Below are 22,543 nucleotides of genomic sequence, written 5' to 3' on the forward strand. Positions count from 1 at the left end.
CATTCAGTTTTTAAATGAGTTACTAACAAACAAACATGGCCCGCTATTGTGCACTTTTTATTTCCCGCTAAACGTAAACCTTGCACAAATGTCCCTACCCATTGTCCTCCAAAGCAATTTATTCGAGTCCAGGGGTATTTGTACTTTTACTTTGCAAAACAATCCTTGGTGCTGATTCATTTGAATTATTTTAATTACCTGTTGCCACCTCGACCCACCATTAAGCATTCACTTTCAAACCAATTTGAAACCGATACTGTTGTGATGCAGGACACAGCAGATGCTGGCCCTCCCCATTAATGCTGCTGCGGTGGCTCATTGTACACCACATCTTTCCAACCCGTTGTTTTACTCTTCCTGGAGACATCCGTACCATCTCCACTATATAACCATCCGTTCCCTTTCATAACTCAATTGTTTTTTATTGAGTTTTTCGATAAATGAACTCTGCGAAGACACTTCAAAAGCCGGCAACTTTTGAAGTGCTCCGCAGCACTTAACTACTAAACCCCCCAAACCCCCCCAAGCGATGTGGGAACTTAACCCCACAGGGCGCTCCGCTGCTAAGAAGTAAAGACCCCCAGACTCCCCGTATCAGGTTTTTTCCCTTTCATAACTCAATTGTTTTTGATTGAGTTTTTCGATAAATGAACTCTGCGAAGACACTTCAAAAGCCGGCAACTTTTGAAGTGCTCCGCAGCACTTAACTACTAAACCCCCCAAACCCCCCCAAGCGATGTGGGAACTTAACCCCACATGATTATCGTTTGAATATGAAAAAATGGATAGATGAATGGAGGGAAATTCATTTGAGAGGATCTTAATCCCAAAATTGTTATTAGCACTCAACACAACAGAGCACAAAAACTACTCGCATGGATTCTCCACCACGTAAACACTCAGCTAATTAAATACTCCCAACTGTAAGTAGGCGACCTCAGCTCAGCTGGTTCCGATGTCTCAGGGTGCCTGGCTCCTTCTCTTTGACCAGAGATTCAAAACACAAAAGTCAGAAGCAAAACCCAGTTCTGGGACTCTATATATCTCCATCGAGCAATACTAAATAGAAACAGCGGCAGCGGCAGAACTATCGTATCGAGATGTTGAAACAGCGGCAGCCTCTTTCCTTTCCCCCGTCTCTCCTCAATTATCTCTACGTTGGTCACTTCCTAGCCAGATGGGGTGCCAGGTAACATGTCCCCTCATTCTCGTTTCATCATTAGCGAAGCCTTGTCTATCAGGGTTTTGTTTCGTCAAGTTTCAGTCAGAAGAAGCGGCGTGTCATGTCTTGTGTGTTGTTGTATGAGTTGTTGGTTTTCTCGTCTCGTCTTACCGAAACCTGTTATCTCTACTCTTTGGACACTTTTTTTTTACCGATTAACTAGAATAAATATATAAATAAAACGATTTTCACAAAGGATATGCGACATTCTCTTGGATTTACGTTTAGCATTTCTCAAATACGTCATTTTGAGAATTCGCGCTACTCTTGTGATTTTCTTGTTTCTTCAAGTCTTTCTTTCCAGTCTTAATCTGGATATTTTAGATGTAGTCCTTTTTCTACTGCACTTCTTGCGATAATTCTGACTCAATTTGCCAACCTATTGAAATTCTTGCACTAAAGTCAGCTTTTCATGAGGGTATATTTTGGTTGCAGAATGTGGGAATTCTCTGTTGGTCTGTACATGATTAATGTCTGGCCGGATTCGCTGGCCCTTGCTGCTGCTTATGGTGTGGTGGAATCTGCCTCCACGGCATTATTTGGTCCTGTTGTTGGACGGTTGGTTGATAAGTTCACGTACATCAAGGTTCGTTTCAGTCTCTATCTTGAGATGCCTTCTTGATGGTTGATGATGTCATCCTCATTGTAGTATTTGCATGTCAAAATGAAGCAAAGGAATTAAGAGACTTCAAAAAAAAAATTTTAATTGCAAAGATTTTGGATCAAGTCTAGTATTTGACAAGGAAAACCTTTAGCTTTGAACCATACACATTCCGAGTGAACAAGATGACTATTGTAAAAAATTATTTGCTGCATGTCCAACCAAAGAATGAAGCCATGTTTTGGAACGGAATTTACCTTGCAGAATCTCTATCATGTAGACTTGTGATTTCTATCTATTATCCACGTCATGCGCTTATCGAATAACGGCATTTTTAGGGAAAAAACAGCTAATGCTTTTTTACTTCTTGTCCTAGGGAAATGATACTTATTATTCTTCTGTTTTTTAACTTGTAGGTTCTTCGACTTTGGTTATTAAGCCAAAATTTCTCCTTTATGATTGCTGGAGGCACTGTGGTTGCACTTCTGCTGTATGAGGATGTGAAGTCAGAAAATTTCATAGTATTTTTGTCGTTTATCCTGTTAATCAATATTTCTGGAGCTGTTGGTGTGCTCTCCACTCTTGCTGGGACCATTCTGGTTGAAAGAGAATGGTGAGTGCGTTAGGTCTTTGATGAACTTATTTCTTCCCAAGACAGTGAATGTAAAGTATGGATGCACTGCTGTAGTATCTTGCATTACTCTTTTGTACATTCTGTTGCTAAAATTAGCATATCATCTCATGAGAATCAAATGATGAACTTGGTTTTGATGTATACCTCATCTTGCTGACCAGTTCGACCAAAGGATAGCACGTTCCTTGAAAGTCGTAGTAATTAATTTAGACATATAAAAGAAAAAGATATGATATTCACATTTTTCTGCAGGGTGGTTGTGATATCAGAAGGTCAACATCCAGGTGTCCTGACTAAGATGAATGCAACCATTCGAAGGATTGATTTAGTTTGCAAGTTATTTGCTCCTGTAGTCTCTGGTTTCATTATCAGCTTTGTCTCTCTAACTGCTTCAGCTTTAACTCTAGCTATCTGGAATATATTGTCCGTTTGCTTGCAGTATTGGCTTCTAATGTCTGTATACAATGGAATTCCTGCTTTAAGTGAAAGCAGTCAAAAGAGGGTTTATAGATCTCTGCCAACTGATTCGGAAAGAAGCTCCTTGACTGATGAAAGTAGAAACTCTCACTGCTTAGGTGATAATGATTTGGAGCCTCTCGGCCACGGCTGGATGAGAAAAGTAATCGAACGAGTTTCAAGAATCTCTTACTTCAGTGCATGGAAAGTTTATCTAGAGCAAGATGTGGTTCTGCCAGGAATTGCGCTTGCTTTAATCTACTGTACCGTCCTTAGGTAAATTCCTTAAGATATCGGCCTTTACAAATTATAGTTGTCTGCATGAATTTATATGTTTTATTCATCTCTCTCTCTCCACCCTGCCAATTAAGCTGATAAATATATTTAAATAATGACCTCTCATATCCAATTTTTTTGTTCACTAAAGATGTCTTGTTTCTTGACTTAAAATTACTGAAGGATGTCTCAATAAGAAGAGGGAATGCCTCATTTTGTAATCTTTAGGATCATGAGAGCAATAGTAGGAAGTTTGAGGATGGAATATTTCATGCTTCTGGGTTTAAATGCCAATGTGTCTTCAGGACATAATCCATTGTTGCTTGGCATTTCAGCTTCGGAACTCTAATGACTGCTGCTTTGGAATGGCAAGGCATACCAGCCTATACAATTGGGATTGCACGAGGAATAAGCGCTACGATAGGGATTCTTGCAACTTTTTTGTACCCTGTTTTAGAATCACAGCTTTCAACACTTCGTACAGGTCTCTGGTCAATTTGGTCTCAGGTAGTCAGTTCATTCATAGTTCTTGGAGCTTACAGGGAAACTTTATTGCTTTTATAAGCCTTGTTTTGTGGTGAGTAACTTGCTGATTCCACTCACTAATTTATGGCATTGGATGCTTTATTTATACAGTGGACTTGCCTAGTGGTATGTGTAGCTTCAATTTGGGTCCCGAATAAACTTGGAGCAGCATATTTGCTTATGGGTGGAGTGGCTCTGTCACGTCTTGGACTTTGGATGTTTGATTTAGCAGTCATTCAGCAAATGCAGGTGAGTCCTAATGAATATTGCTAACCTGCTTGTCTTTCAGTAGAATATGTGGTAATTTTTTTTTTTTTTTTGGCAATGTATGTGGATAGGATCAAGTTCCGGAATCTGATCGTTGTGTTGTTGGAGGTGTTCAAAACTCTCTACAGTCTGTGTTGGACTTGACCACTTATGTCATGGGCATAATAATATCTAATCCCCGGGTAATCTCTCACTTTGTTTTTTCGGTGAACCTTTGCATGGAATGTGAATCTATTTGCCAGCTCTATTGAGTTGTCATTATACTTGGTCCTTCTTGCAAATTATCCACCTCATAATTGCCTAGACTTTGACGTGTGGAAATTGATCTTCCATTTAGAGAAAGGATGGGAAACATAACGTACGGAAGATGTCCTCATCCAGCAACACAAACGCTTGAAAATATTCACCTTTATTTGTGATCTTGTATGAGCCTCCGCATGTTTGTCTCTATGGGCTTAATTTTAGCGCACGCTCACACAACTGGCATAAACACTAATCAGAGAGGAAGGGACAGGAAAAACAAATATTTCATGCTAAACATTTTTTTTGGGTCCTCCCGAAATCTCAATCTCAAGGTATTTGTTAGTTCTGTTGATTTGGGAAAATTGAAAAGTTCTGCTCTGGTTAATTTTCCCCTCTTTGGCCGATGATAAAATCACCAAGTTATACGAAAATTAACGAACTTTGAAGATCAACAGCTGAGGAACATCTTTCGTGGTTCTTTTCACCACAGTAGTCTTGAGGATTTACATTTTCCAACTCTTTAATACGATCTGCTGCCTTGTTGATTAGGACTTCTGGAAGTTGATAATCTTATCTTTGCTCGTGGTGACACTGGCTGCAGTACTGTACAGTATACACATTTATCGCGTAAGAAAGCATCTCTTTCATTTCGAGAAGCTGTATCCACTTGTCAGAATTGTTTTCAGGTCAACTTATTTTTTGCTTTACTTCGAAACTTGATACGTAGATTTGTTTATTATGGCACTGCTTTCTGCTGTCAATTTCCGGCTTGGGTTTTTAAATAAGCTGGCATTAGTGTCGATTCCTGAAGAATTTAAAGTACAAACTTTTTTCCATCTGCATCAAGATAATAGTACTCCACCACCACCACCAGAAAACGGCATGCATACACACCCCAAGAGAGAGACGAAGGGAAGCCAGGAAGAAAACATAATCTTGACCCAGGTGATGTGTTGCCATTGGACGATTTCAATAATGTTGCAAGACAACAAAGACGACGGTTGAAAACGAATGCAATTAACATCAAGGACATTTCAACTAGAAACCTGCGAAAGGCATTTTCCTACGTACATGGATAGTCTAACAAATGATAGAGAGTCAAAAAGTTCACCAGTAAGTAAACAATTCGGCAGATATAGAAAATGAATTTTAGGTGGCCAAACCGAAATGCAGACCTGGTATGGTGAAAGGTTCTTCTGGATTCATACGTAACTAAGTAGCATTCCATATGTTGCACGCTTTTTACCCCAATGATGATCATATGCGTTGCTCAAAGATACTGGAAAGTTAAGTTTGGTGACCAGTCAAAGGAGTACGTACTTGCCAGATCTCGACTTCCATGTTTGACATAACTACTTGATTTGCCTCGAGGAAGCGGTCATCTTACGCTAAGGCAGAGTGTAATGTCAAGGGGAAAATCCTTGAACAAGGTCTGGAAGATTAGGATTTGCAGCTAGCTTTGAAGGTCCTTGTTAATACCAGTAATTGTTAGCCTGATTTGTGAAGTTGATCGGGTCACTGCACAGACGTGGACTCGATAAGTTGGCACTGTAATCGCCTCGTTAGTTTGTGGAAGCCGTGTATACATTAATATGTTGTGATCCGAATCAGTGATGAGTTATGCCTGACAGTCAAAACTCCAAACAAGTCTCGACAACTCTCTTCTATTGAATTTTTTTTTTAACCGTTTGTTGCCGGAGTTCGATGTGACCAGAGGTTTTAAAGACGTCAGATCCTGGCCCCAAACTCTAATCTACTCTTTTTCTCTGGTATAGTGTGAGTAGTATGGTCGTAGTAGCAAGAAGAGAACTAAAACGAAAACAGGAGACGCAGAACCATCTAATCTAGTGTTTGTGTCTAGAGGGGGCTATAGTATCCATAGCCTCCTTGCGATGCATCCACCACTTGTGCATTAATATTAATAACATACTTGCATAGGTGTACATCTAGAGTGGATTGTTGTGGATTTAACTTTTTTTTTTATTTATTTTTTTCGGTAGGGGAGGGATAAAATTTAAGAAATGAGTAGAAGAAGTGAATTCAAGAAATTTGAATTTAGAATCTCTAATTTTTGGATTTAACTTCTCTCTCAAATCTTTTTCTATATTGAAATATTTTGCCGAGAAAACTTGGTCTAATAACTAAAGTTAAGACTCCAAAATTTAGAGGTTTTAGGTTTAATATATCCATATTCCCTTTTCGCTTTTTAAATCTCAATACTCTCCTATCAGAACAAAAAAAAAATCAAAATAAAAAGAAAAACAAGTAGAGTAGTCAATTAAAAAAATAAAAAAGCAAACTGGTCAATAATATGGGATTTTTTTTTCAGCAATTTTCTCAACCTAAAGATGCCCTGATTTCTTCTTTTGTACCCTCTAATTCGTTGCCCCTCTGCCCGTGAAGTCAATATCCGGGAGTGAAAGCAGCTAGCCGGGAGTTGATGTCATCTTTGAGGTCCCCTTAAGACAACGATAACCGGACCGGTCCAACTGACATTACTGTACCAGTTGGTACCGCCCAAAAAAAATTGTTTGTACGGCAAATAGTATTCGAGGTGGTACTATTTGATGTCAGGCCGTTGGGTGTTCAGGCGTTGACCGTTGACTCCAGCATAAAGAATTGGAATAATTTCAAAAACCTCCCTTGAGGTTTCTCATACTCTCACTCGACTCCCCTAAGGTTTACATAATTACAAAGACCTCCCTTAATGTAATAAAAATATAACATTGCCCTTCATTTAATTGTCAGCTCATTAAAAAATTCTATAGAAAATTAGTCTCTCTTATTTATTATCAAGCAATAACTCAAATTAAAGTTTTTTCTATTTAACTCTCTATTCTCTTTCTCCTATATCTTCTTTTATTCCAAAGTCATTAATCTATTTCCATCAATCAAATATGTATTGCTATTACTAACAAAACCACCTTGCATATCAACCATCACTGCTTGTCCATCTTGGTGTCTATTTCTCAACTCTATCTCTTTTATTACTATTAAATAGCTTATTTGAACTTTTTTTTTCTTTTTAATTTTTGATAGGTATTAGCATATTGAATCTGTCAAACAACAAGTTGAGTGAATATTTCATTATCAATCTAAATGAAAATGAATATAGCGATAGAGATAATGACAATGATAAAATCAAAAATTAATGGTAGAAGTGGAAGATGGACTAAATAAAAATTATACTATTATGATTATTATGCAAACAGTCTTTCTAATATATTTATAATTGTTTTGTATTGTATTTTTATTTTTTATTTGAATTATTGGTGATGGTATTCCTGCAGAGGCAGAATTTGAATGATTTTAAACTTTGTACTGACAAAATATATTAGGTGTTGGTGATTGGTAGTGATGATTTAAACTATTTTATATTAGAAAGGTGATAGTGTGGAATTGAAGTTTAGGAATATTGGTGAATACAATGTTGTTGTGTATTAAGCAAAACTTGAGTTTGATATGACATTATAGGTAAGATTTTATGTATTTGATGCAACGTTTTTACTTGGTTCAATAGTTTGCACTGAAAGTCTTTTAAATAATATTGATGGGTAAGTACTAACAGTCACAAGCATGAATGAATGAAATAGAGAGAGTGAACCATTTTTTGTCTTCATTATTTTTGTTGTGAATTATAACCTAAGAGCAATTTAGAATTTTTTGAGAAAAAGCCTAATCTTTTGGGCCTATAATGTTACTTAAACATTTTATAACCCAAGAGCATTTTATAATTTTTTGAGAAAAAGAATAATCTTTTGGGCCTATAGTGTTACTTAAACATTAAAAATATGGGAGATAAGTATATTTTTAATACATGAGAGGAGCTTCTTGCAATTATTAAAAGTTTCAGGGGTGGTATGAGAAATTATCCCTAAGGAATTAGAGGCTGGCGATAGTGCACTTTGACCAGTGGTAACCAAAATCATTGGGGATGTACGAGCCAATACATTATGACTGTTAAATATTCCAATATCTCTTCTTTTTAAAAAAAAAAAAATATTTCGTTTTGAATATAATTTACAGCAATGACTACAATCATTTAATGAAAATTGAGGATAACCCCTCACCCATCTTATCTTTGATGAAGATACTCCAGTTTTCTTGCAACCTTTCCTTCAAAAAGGAAAAAAAAAAAAAAAAAAGCTTTCCTGGCTGCAACCTCCTGAGTATGCTAGCCCTTAATTTCCTTATATTATATAAGATTGAGTTTTGATCAAAGAGGGGGTTGAATTTCAACCGCATGATAGGGGTTTTTTGGGAATGTGGGATGTTGTGTGATTTTCTTAAAACTTTTGGTACAACTGAGGGGAGCATGTATTTGGGTATGTTTACCAAAATGTCCTTATTTTGGTACATTAAAAGTTTTGATTTTTATAGGCATATGGATATTTCTGAAAGGTAAAATTATTTTGCAACCATTTTTGCACCGTATACAACTCATATATGCTTATATGTTGGTGTAATTACTGGAATGGTATTATAGATTTATTTAATTTAACTGACTTTTGTTGTGCAATTAAAACAAAGACATGTTGCTATAACTACTCGTTTGAGGTTATTTCTTTGTTTGAAACAACTTGTCTGATTGTTTCCCAACTCATATGAGCTCACGTCTAAAACAACCCATTCCTTTTCCCATTTACATCTCAATTAAATAGCCAAAAACATGGGTATTGAATGAATAAACGGCTGAGCATCATTATGGTTGTTTCAATGCTTCCCCTTTCATCTTCTTCAGTTTCTCCACTTTCGGCTTCTGGAATTTGGATATTTTTTGCAGCCTTTATACTAAACATCTCGAAGTGGTTTTCAGCCGCAGCTATTCGTGGTGGTTTAGCTTGAGATTAGATTTGTTCCTCAATTTTGTTGTTTATGTGGGTGGTTATTGTGGTTTGTAGCATCAATGTGTGGTCAGATCCTAAAATTTGAAACTTTGGTTGTGTAGTTTAGCTGCAAGATAAAGATTTTTGCACAGAAACGGTGTCCTCTGAAATTTAACTGGTTTGCTTATAATGATAGGTTCGGAGCAACTTTAAGAAAAAACTTCCCAGGAGGTATTTGGAACAAGGTTAGCTTTCTAGGGTACTCTAGCTTACTACATTAATCCGGTCATGGTGTGTTTTCTGCTATATGAAATAAGAGATTCACTTCCTCTTTCCTCTTGGGAATAGCCAGTAGCAGGACAGAAATCCATCGATGTAAGACAGGGCAGGAGAACGACTGGGATCTTATAGAGTTTTTGGCTTTCAAGCATTTTCCTCGCTCGTTTTGTTAGAGAAAGTGAATGGTTTGCTTGACGAGGGAAGAGATGTGCTAGCTATTTGCTTTCTTAGAAAACTAAGCGACTAATTTATTGTTGAGAGGTCAGAAATTCCTACAACAAACTCTTTCATTTTCTTTTAGTGACATAGTGAACCTTCTTGCTAAATTAGTAGCCAACAGGGAATATCCCTTTAATGGGAATACGGCCACCTGCCTTTCTTCCTACGCTGGCTAAGCAATTAGTCCTCAACTGAAAAAGGAAGGTTCTACCATGGTTGGGGTTAGCCATTCCTGTTAGCCTTGATGAGTTCCTCTTTGCCTTTAGGTAACTATAGTCACTTGCTAATTGATTATAAAGGTAAGCTTATTCACCTTGACTTATTTTTATAGTTTACATACTTTTGTATTGGCGCTTTTTACTTTATGTAGGATGAATCTAATTAATTTCCTGAACCACCAACAGTTGACTTTGGGCATTGAGTCCTTACTCCTTTCGACAAGAGCGCTTACTTCTATGACACCATCGCCGGTACCGGTTGCTCCTCCGCACCATGCCCTGGATATGCCATTTAACATTTGTACAGCAAACACGTTTTACATAAAATATCAAACCCCAGCTTCTTTAACTATTTCTTCTCAAATTATCTCTCTAATTATAGGCACAAAACACTCGTGCGATGCGTGAACACTCCCCCCTAGTATTTATTATAACAAAAGCAACCGCTATTCAGATAATAAGTAAGCCGGGCTGCTTCTGCCCCGCTCTTAACTGGTGTTATGTAATGTCTCCCATCTTTAGAACGCACGGCAGTGGAGTTAGACGAGTGATTCACTGTTTGCATAATATTAATCGCGAGTCAAACTTTACCTACGAATTAAACTCTGAAACAAACTTATATATATGTATCACCCAATATACCTCCCTCATTAAGAGTCACTTCTTTCCGTGGAGCATGTACATTTTGATGTCTCAATTTCATCCGCCTCCCTTAATCAGTAATATTCAACAAAGGATCAACATGTGCTTTCTACCTGAGAAGGATCTTCGTTAGAAAGAAAAACGTTCATGAAGTGTGGGTGAAAGAGATGTAAATGAAAGGTTTCACGTTTTTTCTAATGCTACTATCAGAAGGTTTGTTTTTCTTAATTTCAAGTATCATCCAAAATTCAAAAAATAAACAAGAGAGAGAGAGAGAGAATGCGTGTGCGCGCGTGCAGCAATGCCAGCAGAGAGCCGCCGGTGACGACTGTCAGCGAATAAAGGAGATGCTAAAAATCACCGGTTAGTGGCAAAAATGATCCATCAAATGAAAATGAAGAATTCCAGGATCCAGGTCGGTGGATGAATTTGGGGTATTTGCAAGCGGATCCTCGCCGGGTCGCCAGAATAATGAATAATCTCTCGCTGTAAGGGGCACATCCAAAACAAGTCAAGCCGATACGCCGAACACAAAGGAATAAAGTCCGGCCGCCTTCCTACTCCCAAACACCAAACGCGGCGGCGTAAGTTGTACGGAACATCCACCTCTTCCGCCCCTTCTGTAATCAACCACGTGTCCTTAACACACCTAAGCCATGCTAACTCGACAAAGTCCTGACCTTTCTTCACTTTCCTAGCGTTTGATTCAGGCAATTGTTTTTTTTAAGTGAAATTATTTTGTTAGACTGTCGCGAGACTCAACATAGCTGTCAGGGATATTATTCTGGTAAATTTGTATTTCTTGATTCGACTGTCACGTCTTCTTCTTTTTCCTATCACTTTTAAAGTTTCAAGTCTCCCGTTATATAAAAATATATATTAGACTAAAGTGACCAACAAATTAATTTGTTTACATTCTAAAGTTTACGATTCATCGTATTTTTTTAGTGTAGAATCAGTTCTACTATTTAGGTACTTTCATTCAGTTTAGTTATAAAGAATAGATGAAATGAGGGTTTTTTTTTTTTTTTACAAAAACTTTATGCTTTATAAATTTAAGATAACCTGCTTATTTGTATGCCAGATATTAGAAAAGATTAAAACTATCAACATGCTCCAGTAGGTACAACTACGTGCGTGGGATAAATTAGGGCAATTTGTATCACAAATTGGAGAATTTACTGCAAACGGTAAAGCTTAGAAACTTATTTGCGTGGGAATATGATTAAAAGATGACCCAAATTATTGGATGCTTGAATCGAGTTTGATTGAATAAAAGTTTGTTTGAACTTGGTTTACAGTTAGTCAAACCATACTTGAATAGAATTTTGCATTTGACAATTTCTCAAACTTGGGTTGCATTTAATAAAACTGAAGTATAAAAATTAAAATCTGAAATCTGAAGTTTGAATCTATTAGCTTACTAAATCTGTTACATTTGAATGTATATTATATTAAATGATAAGTGAATAACTTTCAATTTATTTTTTGGAGCAAGTTTTGTATAGGAATATTAGTACCATTTAATGAATTCATATGTTCTATTTTTTGTTATCATATGCGTCTAAAAAATATTAAGACCTAAACCCAATAAATATTGAATTGGATTATCAAATAGTTCAAATTTGACTTGATTAGTATACAATTAAAATTATTAAATAAAGAACTCAAACTACTCTAGCTTAATTCAAATTTGGCTTGATAAAAGTTTGTTAGAATTTGATTCGATCGATAAATGAGCTAAATATGAACACAATTTCAAATTTGACAAAATAACTGAACAAGATTGAATATCAGAGTGTTCGACTTAATTATACTCGTTTACACGTCTAAATAAAAGTAAAGGTAAGTACGTGTTATAGTGTGCGAGGCCGAAAACAATTACGGTTGAAAATATTAATTATATATATGGAGGGGAAAGGGTAGAAAAGGGGTTGGATGCATGTGGCGCAGATGATAGAGAGAGGGGGGAGATGGCGGACTGAAGTCAAGAAACAAAAGAGAGAGCAGCTTTTGGGTATTCTCGGGGAATTGGAAGGAGATTCGAATTCTCTGCAGCTGCACATACTTGATGGTGGAGATCCGTTCATCCGAACTTGGGTTGATCTCGATCGTTAAATCAGGATCCGCTGGCAGTTGTAGCCTGCATGAGTAAGGGCCTGGCTAGCCCAACCCAACCCAACCCAAGCACACCACAGCTTCGTTTCGTACTGCATTCTTTTTGGATTCTTTGCCCGCTTTTGTTCCGTCTCTAAGAATAAAATACGACTAAGTACTTGGTTACTAGCAGACAAGTACTAGTGGAGTACGTTTAAAACGACCAACAAGAAGAGAAGATAAAAATGGTGCGTCTCTATCACTCGCCCTTTTGTGCATTGTGCCGTTCATATCAGGGAAAGTCAGGTACCATTAAGACGCCACTTATAAGTACGGCCTCCGCCTTACCTCATCAATACATTGCGTATCATATCCTTTTTTTTTTTTTTTGCCTTAATTCCGACTTCCCCCTGCCCATATTATGAATTAAATATGCTACTTCTTTTTAATCAGGATTGTAAACGAATTGAGTCGCTCGCGAGTCGAGTTCGAATTCGCGAGTCGAGTTCGAATTCGAATTCAAGTTGATCAAATGAAACTCAAACTAAAAAATATTAAAATCGTGTTATTTTGCGAGTCGATTTCAATTCGATTATATATATATATTTTATTTTATAGTAAAAGTATATATATCTCTAATATTTTATTATTTGTAAAAAATAATTATTTTATTTATTTTAAAAAATAAAATAATTATTTTTTTATTTTTTAAACTCGAATTCGACATTTTGAACTCGTCGAGTTCAAATTCCAGTTCGCGTTTTATAAAATTATGTTGAAACTCGATTCGATTAGGACGAATTCGACTCGTTTGCACACCTATTCTTAGCCACAACACCCACTGCCATTGGTCCTGATTAGTTAGATTTAGCCTCTCTTTGATAACGTAATTTAGTGCTTCAATTCAATAGATTCAGGTTTTAATATGTTTAAATGCGTTTGATAATAAAAATTTGAATATTTAAATTTATTAATTAAATGACACTGAATTTTCTAAATAAAATTCGATCCAAAAAATAAATGATAAGTTATTAACTTATCACTTAATCTTATATACACTCAAAATATATCAAATTTAATATTTAGTAATTCAATAACTTAAAATAATTTAATATCTTCAAATTTTGAGTTTTAATTTTATCAAACGCAGTCTTGACTCAATTACTAAAAGGGGAATAAAAGTCCCAGGAAAGGAATACGCGAATATTTATTATATTATATACCTATTCTTTTTTTTTTTTTTTTTTTTTAGGGGGGAATTACGTGGTTCAAAGTGTTCGTACCGTCCGCACTCGAATATGTCCTTCCTCACATATTTCTCCACCGATTGAATTGGTCTTTCCTCAGTTACGCCCACTCCCGGCCCCGCCCCCACATTTTCTCAGAAAATGCATTCCCCCACTGTCTTGACCTGCCCTCCTCAACTCCGTCTCTTGACTTTACTGCCGCACATCCTTTCCGTCCTTTCCCCCCGTACGGCATTCTCTTTCCCATTTTACCCCCTTTTTGTCCACTGCTGCCCCACCCCTAATAATACTATACCAGTACTACTGTTCCTCCCCCCAAAAGGCATTAGTAGAGCGCGTTGTACCGTACATTTAGCGATGGCGTTGGTAACTAGACAGGCCAACAATCTACAGTAGAGGGCAGCTGTTGTCATTATGGAAAGGTAGATATCACCCTCATCGTCATCATTCTTTTAAGAAGGAAGAAGGAAGAAGGAAGAAGAAAGACGAAAGAAGCGCCGAATAGGATAATGGAGTAATTTTGTTAATCTTCTTTCTTTCTCCTTCACACTTGACTGCTCAAAACCCAGCCAGTTTAGTGTTTTCTGATAACTTAACGGTTGCTTCTAAAATCTTTCAACGTCTCTCTCTCCTCCCCTGATGTCGAAGCTCAAAATGAAATGCTAATTTATATCTGCACCATATCCACCTCAATTCTCTTGCCCAAGCCTTACCTGTAAGTCTTGTTCAACACCCTTTTTTCTTTTTTAATTTCATTTTCCAAACCTTCACTTTTTTCAGCATAAATCATCCTTAAACTCGTATATTTCGTCAGCTTCTCCTGATACTGAAGGCCGAAGGTCCAATCTTTAGCCCTCCGACACCGAAATTCGTGTTGTGCTTCGATCCTTGCGGCAATGAAGAGACAAAAATCGACTTCTGAATCCAATTTCAACCACTTTGATCTTCTGTCCGAAGAGATGGTCTTTTTAGTTCTTGATTGGCTGAATGATAACCCTCTTGACAGGAAATCGTTTTCCCTTGTTTGCAAATCCTTTTACGCTATTGAGTCAAGACACAGGAAAACCCTGAAGCCCCTTAGGCCTGAGCACTTAACCAAGATTCTCAATCGATACCCTTGTGTCACCAATCTTGATCTGTCTCTCTGTCCCAGAATAACAGACAGCTCGCTGGCTGTAATATCGACTGCCTCCAAGGAAATGCTGAGGTCAATCGATCTTTCGAGGTCCAAGTTTTACAGTCATGTGGGGTTGTCCAATCTGGTGATGAATTGTGGGAATTTGGTTGAGATCAATTTGTCTAACGCCACAGAACTAAAGGACAGGGCTGCATCAGCGATAGCTGAGGCCAAGAATCTGGAGAAGCTTTGGTTGGTGAGGTGCAGGTCAATAACTGATATTGGAATAGGATGTGTTGCAGTGGGGTGTAGAAAGCTGAGGTTGCTTTGCTTAAAGTGGTGTTTGGGTGTTGGTGATTTAGGGGTTGATTTGATTGCCGTCAAGTGTAAGGAGATTCGTAGCCTGGATCTCTCCTACTTGCCTGTAATGAAACTGTTCTGCTTAAGATATTTATCTGTTCTTTCTCTTGTCTGACTGCAGCATTCTTGTTATTATGTTTCCATTGGATGCCTGACTTGTCTCCTTTATAGTGGGTTTATCCCGTAATAGGTGCCTGATCGCTGCTATAATTGTTTCAATTTCAACCCAGCTGGGTTTTCAAGCATGACTCTAAACAATTATGTGTTACTTTTTGTTTTGCTATTCAATTGTTATATTTGTAATCGATTACTTCTACTTTTGATCGAGTTTGACATCTCTATGTTCAGTTACTCTAGTTTTTTAAGCATAATGAAACAGAGAGAGAATAATTCATCTGCCTATTCAAAATGTTTCTTTCTTTGTTTTGTAGAAGAGTCATTTATATGAGATTTCAACTATTTCTATTTATATTGGTAGACTTTCAGTTTTTTCTAAAGTGTGTTTATTATAGGTATTAGTAGTTCACCTCCTACTTAAAGCTAGAACAGGAACTTACAGCAATCAAGCATATATTTGTCCCAAAACATTTCCCTATCATTGTCAAGTTGTTTTTGCAGTACCTGACTGTCTGCAATCCGCACTGCTTGTCCTTTTCATGACCGTATATTTTGTTACGCGCAAATTGCTGCTGTATGAAAAGTATTATTGTTAGGCATATATTTTAGTTCTATACGGATCGAAGGGCATGACTCATATTTGACTGGAAATGTACTGTGTTAAAATAATAATTTGTGCATTCAGTTGCCCAACGGGGTCTTACATGGCATCAGTGCATAAAAATCGGAGCCCCTGCCATCCTCTTGATTAAAATAAATCAGCCATGGATTTTTTAAAAAAGAAAAAAAGAAACAAATCGCTTATTACATTCTCCTGTTTCCTCTTCAACAAATGTTCTATGTAGATTGCATGCCTTCTATTGGTTGTTCAACTTTGTCCCTTCTTTTTTGATCTTTGCAAACATATATCGTTGACAGGCTTGAATATCATAAGAGATCTGTATGCTGATTCTCGTTTCATATTAGCTTCTCCTATATTTTCTTTCCGGTTTAATGTTTTTAGTATTTTTTTTCTTTCAGATAACAAATAAGTGCTTGCCTTCAATCTTAAAGCTGCAATATCTTGAACATTTGGCTTTAGAAGGCTGCTTGGGGTTTGACGATGACAGCCTTGCAGCACTCAAGCAAGGGTTCAAGTCACTCGAGGTATATAGCTCCCTGGAAATGTTGCATCTACTTGTTTTCTGTTTTGATTCTTCATCTGCTTCTGGAGGACGGGGTGGGGCAGAAGAAGCAGCTATGTGAACTAGGTAAAAAATGATGCTTCAGCTCTACTATTGAATACCCTTTGGGGTATAGGAAGCAGATGGTTTGTGTACTTAGTAGAGGCAAATCAGCTTGTTATGATATTAAAGGACATCAGATTTTGAAACTCAGAAATCCGTTCTTTTTTTCTATCTCAGAAAACTGTAAGACAATGGTTATTAACCAGGAAAACTTGTTGCCTTGAACAGACACTTAACATGTCAAGCTGTGAGAATGTTAGTCATGTGGGCTTGTCGTCTCTAACCAGTGGCTCTGGGTGTTTGCGGCAACTTATCTTGGCTTATGGATCTCCTGTAAGTCCTTTATCAGTTTCACTTGTTTCAAGTACTAGTGGTTTCACTAGCTGATATCTGAAATTTGTGATGAATCAGGTCACTCTTGCTCTTGCTGATAGTTTGCAAAAGCTCTCAATGCTGCAATCCATTAAACTAGATGGTTGCCAGGTTTCGTGCTCTGGACTAAAGGCTATTGGAAACTGGCGTGTCTCTTTGAGGGAACTGAGCTTGAGTAAATGCCCAGGAGTGACAGATGAAGGCCTTTCCTCTCTTCTCAAGAAACATAGGGACTTGAGAAAGCTTGACATCACTTGTTGCCACAGGATAACTGATATTACCATTGCCCACATTACAAATTCGTGCTCCTCACTGACATCCCTGAGGATGGAATCCTGCAGTTTGGTTTCAGCTGAAGCTTTTGTTTTGATTGGACAGCGATGCCATTTTCTTGAGGAGCTTGACCTTACAGATAATGAAATCAATGATGAAGGTAAGGCCTTGTCCTTGGTTACTTGACATTCCGCTGAGAAGCTTGCTTTGAAATTCTGTTCTTCAGGGACATTCTTAATGCACATACTTGCAGGCCTTAGGTCCATCTCAAGGTGTTCCAGACTTTCCATCTTAAAGTTGGGGATCTGTTTGAACATTACAGATGAGGGGCTTATACATATTGGCAGATGCTGTTCGAAACTTAAGGAGCTTGACTTGTATAGGTAACTAACTATTTGGAATCTATAACTTGTTTGAAATCCGTAAGTGGTTTATGCATCTTTCCACTCATCTATGACATAGGTGCTATGCACAACCTTGATGGATGGGGATTTAAAAGGGAAAAGTGCGTTTAGATCGAAATGCCTTTGACCTTTCCTGAGAGAGAGTAAATTGATGACTCTGTGGGGTTGCTTGTGTACACTGCAGGACAAACAAATGCTTAGTTAGTCAATCCTACAACTATTTTCTATGCTTAATTATGACTATAATCCATTTCAGGTCTGCTGGAATTTCTGATTCAGGCATTTTGGCAATTGCTCGTGGCTGTGCTGGGCTTGAAATGATAAATATAGCCTATTGCAGAGATATTACAGATCACTCCTTGATATCATTGTCAAAATGTTCAAAGTTAAACACGCTTGAAAGTCGAGGATGTACTCTTATCACATCATTGGGTTTAGCAGCCATTGCTGTGGGATGCAAGCAGCTCAACAAGCTTGACATTAAGAAGTGCCACAATATTGATGATGCTGGAATGATTCCACTTGCTCAATTTTCTCAAAACCTTAGACAGGTGCATACTAAATGCTTTATATATATATATATATATATATATATATATATATATATATGACTTTATACATCAGAAGAAACGGGAAGATATCTTACTTAGTTGCTCATATATGCATGCACAGATAAATTTGTCATACACCTCAGTCACAGATGTAGGGCTTTTATCCCTCGCTAGTATCAGTTGTCTACAGAGCATGACCATACTGCACCTCAAGGGCTTGACCCCTAGTGGGCTGGCAGCTGCATTGTTGGTTTGTGGAGGACTAACCAAAGTGAAACTCCTGGGGTCCTTCAAATCTAAGTTACCGCAACCTCTGTTTGATCTTTTAGGAGCCCGCGGGTGCGTTTTTCAATGGAGAGATAAAGCGTTTCAGGTATATATATCAGTATTTATTTCCCGTAACGAGGTCTGCCTGATCGTTCGTTCCAATTTTTGTCTAACGTGTTTATTGTTATGGGAGGATTATGGAAATTTTTTTTTCGTTTCATTATCGGAAATGCTTGGCAGCATAATTAACCTAGTGCGTCTATATGTACAAAAAATCGTCTTCACGTGAACCATATAATACAAGGGTTGGGACTGAGATTTGTCCTCTGCACATTACAGGCTGAGTTGGACTCGAGATGTTGGAAATTTCAGTTAAATACTGCGGAACAATGAGTGAGTTGAGTGTGGAGGTTCAGATTTACACATTTCTGAAGTCATATCTGCTTCCAGCTTCAAGGAGGAGGAGGAGGAGTATTGTTTTTTTTTTTGTTTGCTCTAGTCAATTCATAAATGTTTGCTCCGTCACATGATTTTTACAGCGCAACTCTTGGAAGCTTTGTCTTATCAAAATTTGGCAACTCTTGGAAGTTGTAGACCTGAAATGTATCATAGGCTTACATTTCACTCCAATCCCTGAGGTTCGTGAAAGCTAATTTCATTTGTAACAGCGAGGGATTCTAAAAATGGAGTGTGTGTTACTGTTACCTCTCTCGAGTGTATGGTTCCAATTTCTACGCCTGCACCATTTACGGCATTGGTACATGTCCTTTGGCACTTGGATGGTGATATGCATGCATGCATGAATTAGGGTGATGATAATAACTGATTAGATGCAAGAAAGCAAGCAAATTTGGGAAGAAGTAAACGTCTGTGTGGGCCCTTTTGACTGGGTAAGCCCCAAACATACCCAAGAAACTGATTGAGGGAAATGGGATGATTGGATAATAAACACTGAAATTTGTGATCTTCGCGCATCGCTTCCTATTGTCGTTGGTTGAAAGGCGAAAAGCCCAGCCCAGCCCTTCAGTCACTCATGAGCCCTGACGATTCTGTTTGATCATGTTAAATTGTTGAATAAAAAAAAATTTTTTTTAAGGACCTTTTAAATTTCTTTTTTATTTTTGTCACAACGACATTTGTATAATCTAGTCTAATCTAATTTAAGGAGAGAGGCAGTTGACAACATTTTTTCGTCGGAGAAAGCCACAATTTAAGTGATAAGGTGAGAAGCAAGGCTTGACCTCCCACCCCTAGCAAGACATTTACTAACCCTAAATGGCTGTTGGCAAAAGGACTTTTTACTTACCCAGACTATAACTCGCATCACGGGGCTAATTGGGCTTGGCTGTCAGCTAAAAGGTCGAAACGCATAAATATATGTACGTAAATGTAGATCACTCAACGTCACCCGGCCCTCATCACAAGTCCAATGATGTCCATTGGCTTAGAAGTACCATACAATAAAATTTGAAAATGACTTCCTGAATAAATATATATATATATATATATATACGAATTGTCTTGTATACACAAACATTGTATATACTATGATTCCATTTGAGATTATGGTACGTTTATCGAAAAAGTGCTTTTAACCACTAAAAATACTTTAAAGATGTTTGGAAACTATTTTTCGTAATTTAAAGAGGCCAACATCTAATGACTTGAAAGAACTTTTATTAAAAGTGTTTATTTACAAACCATCGTAATCCCACCAAACGGTGCCTATCACTCTTGTATACATTTCGCTTATACAAAAAAATGATATGCAAATTCAAATTCGAATTAAGTTATCATAGATTCATGGGTGAAAGTGTATACAATGTCAATATATACAAATCCATGATGAGGGGGTAGGGCGGGGTGGCCTTATTGTTCCAACTGCTACCATTTAAAATGTAGTAGACTAGTCAATTTATGGATTTCTTTAGTCTCTAGATATAACTTTTTCCTTTTTTTTTCGGTGCCCTAGGCTATCTAATTTCCTATAAAATGGTATTGATTATTATGGATAACAATTGGAGCGTATACTCGCAAGGGTTAATGGGGCGGGGGATAGGGCATGGCAGAGGGTCATTTTCTCCCCTCATTAGAAAAGGAGAAGGTACCCCCTCGGCGTCACTCACCTAATATATATATATATATATATATATATATATATATATATATATATATAACATATTTAATATTATTAGTTATAATAATTATATTACAAGTTATAAGTATTAGTTTATGTATATATAATATAAATAATATTATTTATTATACTAATAATAATATTTATATTAATACAAGTTATTAATTAATTGTACTAAGTAATTTATATTAAATTACTAATTACCTTTTTTTTTTCAAATTATACACTTTTTCTCCTCGGGCATCTGCCGGGCCAGGGGATGATGAGGGGCGGAAGCTGGGGAAATGTTTGGGCCATTCCTAGTGGTTATTTGCATTTCCATAGCCATTTCGCTGTCGTATGTCTTATACTACAGCAGTAGTAATGTTTAACAGGGTCCCTGTTTGTTTGTTTCTCCAACTTTTTTTTTGTTGGTGTTCAAGTTTCCGAAGCCTATTTCGACGCAGCAGCGTCATCGTGTGGGTCGTTCTCATTCATTAATTCACGCACCCATTGCTTTGCTTGCACCTTTGACTGAACGCACACTGCAAACTTGCAATAATGTATCAAGACGCAATAATGTATCAAGGGTCTGTTTGATAATATAAAAAAGCGCTGAATTTGAATTTTTTCAAATATTCAGATGTTTTGAGTATTTGATAAATAAAAATCTATTTGCTGAACTTGTTAAACAGTGCTGAACTTGTGTGTATTTTTTTCAGCACAAGAATCCTAACTGAATGTTTAATTCTGATAAGAATTAATAGAATTACTTCAGCTACCTTATCTTATCTATCAAATCTACCATTGTTTGTTAATTATGTTCAAAATTCTTATCTAATTAAACAACATAATATTCTCTATCTACCGATTTTTAGTTTCTCTTTTCTCCCTTTTTAATGACTTTCACATCTTCTCCATACTCCTCATATAATATATTTCATATTTTATATTAATTTGATTTAAAAATAAATATTATCATTTTCATATCTAACAATTTTAAACTAATTAAATCATAAATTCTATTTTTTTTTTGAATGAAATGATATAAGGGCAAATTTGTCAAGTTAAACTTATTGAGCATTCAGTTATAAATATTTATCAAACAGTCTAAATAGGTTTAGCATTAAAATTCAGACATTCATCTATTTTTTTCAGTGCTTAAAATTCAGCAAATTAATTGTTTCAGTATTCAGAATTCAGAATTCAAATTCAATTTTAAACGGAACCTAAGACTCTTTTTTTTTTTGTGGATTTACTGATTTAGTAAATAATACTACTACTATTAAGACTATGTTATTACTTCAAAGATCTAGCGTAGTATTACAAAGATACTCGATGTGCATTTGATAAAACTTAAATCTAAATTTTGAAATTTAAATCCATTAAATTATTAAATTGTTAAGTATTAAATTTAATACATTTGAGTGCATATCACATTCAGTGACAAGTGAATAGCTTATCACTTAATTTTGAGATCAAGTTTTATTTAGAAAATTCAGTGGTACTTAATTAATTCATATGTTTAATTTTTAATTATCAAACGGTCTAAATATGTTAAGATTTGAATCCATTAATTTAAATGCTGAATTGAGTTATCAAACAGAACCTCACTCCACAGAAGTAAAACTTGTGAACAACTCCAGGGTCAGGAACGCAATTGAAACCATATCCATCTACAAGAAGTGGTTCTGGAAGAAATCTCATCTACTACTACGTGTACATTTTATCACACTAGTGGATGAAATTTGGATAGGAAGGCTTGAAGTTTCTATTACGTGTAAACAGGGAAATCTATGATTCCAAAAAAAAAAAAAAAGGAAAAATAAAGACCAATAATAGTGACAAATACTATTTTGAAGTTTTAAAGTATTACTGCTGCCCAATTACTAACCGGATCATTGGACTCCCTAAGGTCGTTGACACATCAGCAAACTACCGCCTCTGCCTCTTACGTTGTAAGAGACCAATCAGTAATTTTGCATTTA

The 22,543-nt window shown here is 36.6% G+C and overlaps 2 protein-coding genes across 4 annotated transcripts; both read left to right on the forward strand.

The window, feature by feature from the left end:
- Nucleotides 1-498: 498 nt before the first annotated feature.
- Nucleotides 499-5,881, forward strand: LOC113694225 (solute carrier family 40 member 2-like). Of its 2 annotated transcripts, XM_072051826.1 has the most exons (10): nt 499-598; nt 965-1,189; nt 1,658-1,808; nt 2,240-2,436; nt 2,710-3,189; nt 3,525-3,696; nt 3,826-3,963; nt 4,053-4,163; nt 4,774-4,910; nt 5,099-5,881. In XM_072051826.1, the coding sequence occupies exons 2-10, from the start codon at nt 1,101-1,103 to the stop codon at nt 5,301-5,303; spliced, it is 1,680 nt and encodes a 559-aa protein (XP_071907927.1). In that variant the 5' UTR covers nt 499-598; nt 965-1,100; the 3' UTR covers nt 5,304-5,881. The 2 variants fall into 2 exon arrangements, with proteins under 2 accessions (XP_071907927.1, XP_027068904.2); XM_027213103.2 differs by having other exon boundaries at nt 507-1,189; nt 5,072-5,189.
- An 8,022-nt stretch (nt 5,882-13,903) lies between these two features.
- LOC113693842 (F-box/LRR-repeat protein 3) lies at nt 13,904-19,201 on the forward strand. 2 transcript variants are annotated; one of them, XM_027212580.2, is made up of 9 exons: nt 13,904-14,467; nt 14,567-15,293; nt 16,367-16,492; nt 16,801-16,905; nt 16,984-17,377; nt 17,471-17,600; nt 17,878-18,172; nt 18,294-18,545; nt 18,779-19,201. In XM_027212580.2, the coding sequence occupies exons 2-9, from the start codon at nt 14,649-14,651 to the stop codon at nt 18,830-18,832; spliced, it is 2,001 nt and encodes a 666-aa protein (XP_027068381.1). In that variant the 5' UTR covers nt 13,904-14,467; nt 14,567-14,648; the 3' UTR covers nt 18,833-19,201. The 2 variants fall into 2 exon arrangements, with proteins under 2 accessions (XP_027068381.1, XP_027068380.1); XM_027212579.2 differs by having other exon boundaries at nt 13,904-15,293.
- Nucleotides 19,202-22,543: the final 3,342 nt, after the last annotated feature.

Source organism: Coffea arabica, chromosome 6c, assembly GCF_036785885.1.
Source record: "Coffea arabica cultivar ET-39 chromosome 6c, Coffea Arabica ET-39 HiFi, whole genome shotgun sequence".
Classification (NCBI taxonomy): Eukaryota; Viridiplantae; Streptophyta; class Magnoliopsida; order Gentianales; family Rubiaceae; genus Coffea; species Coffea arabica.

Coding starts and splice junctions, on each gene's coding strand:
- LOC113694225 (XM_072051826.1), top strand. CDS start 1,101: ATGTTGAAACAGCGGCAGCCTCTTTCCTTTCCCCCGTCTCTCCTCAAT. Junction 1,190..1,657: donor CTAGCCAGATGGGGTGCCAG/GTAACATGTCCC, acceptor TTTTGGTTGCAG/AATGTGGGAATTCTCTGTTG. Junction 3,190..3,524: donor ATCTACTGTACCGTCCTTAG/GTAAATTCCTTA, acceptor TTGGCATTTCAG/CTTCGGAACTCTAATGACTG.
- LOC113693842 (XM_027212579.2), top strand. CDS start 14,649: ATGAAGAGACAAAAATCGACTTCTGAATCCAATTTCAACCACTTTGAT. Junction 15,294..16,366: donor TGGATCTCTCCTACTTGCCT/GTAATGAAACTG, acceptor TTTTTCTTTCAG/ATAACAAATAAGTGCTTGCC. Junction 16,906..16,983: donor TCTTGGCTTATGGATCTCCT/GTAAGTCCTTTA, acceptor GTGATGAATCAG/GTCACTCTTGCTCTTGCTGA.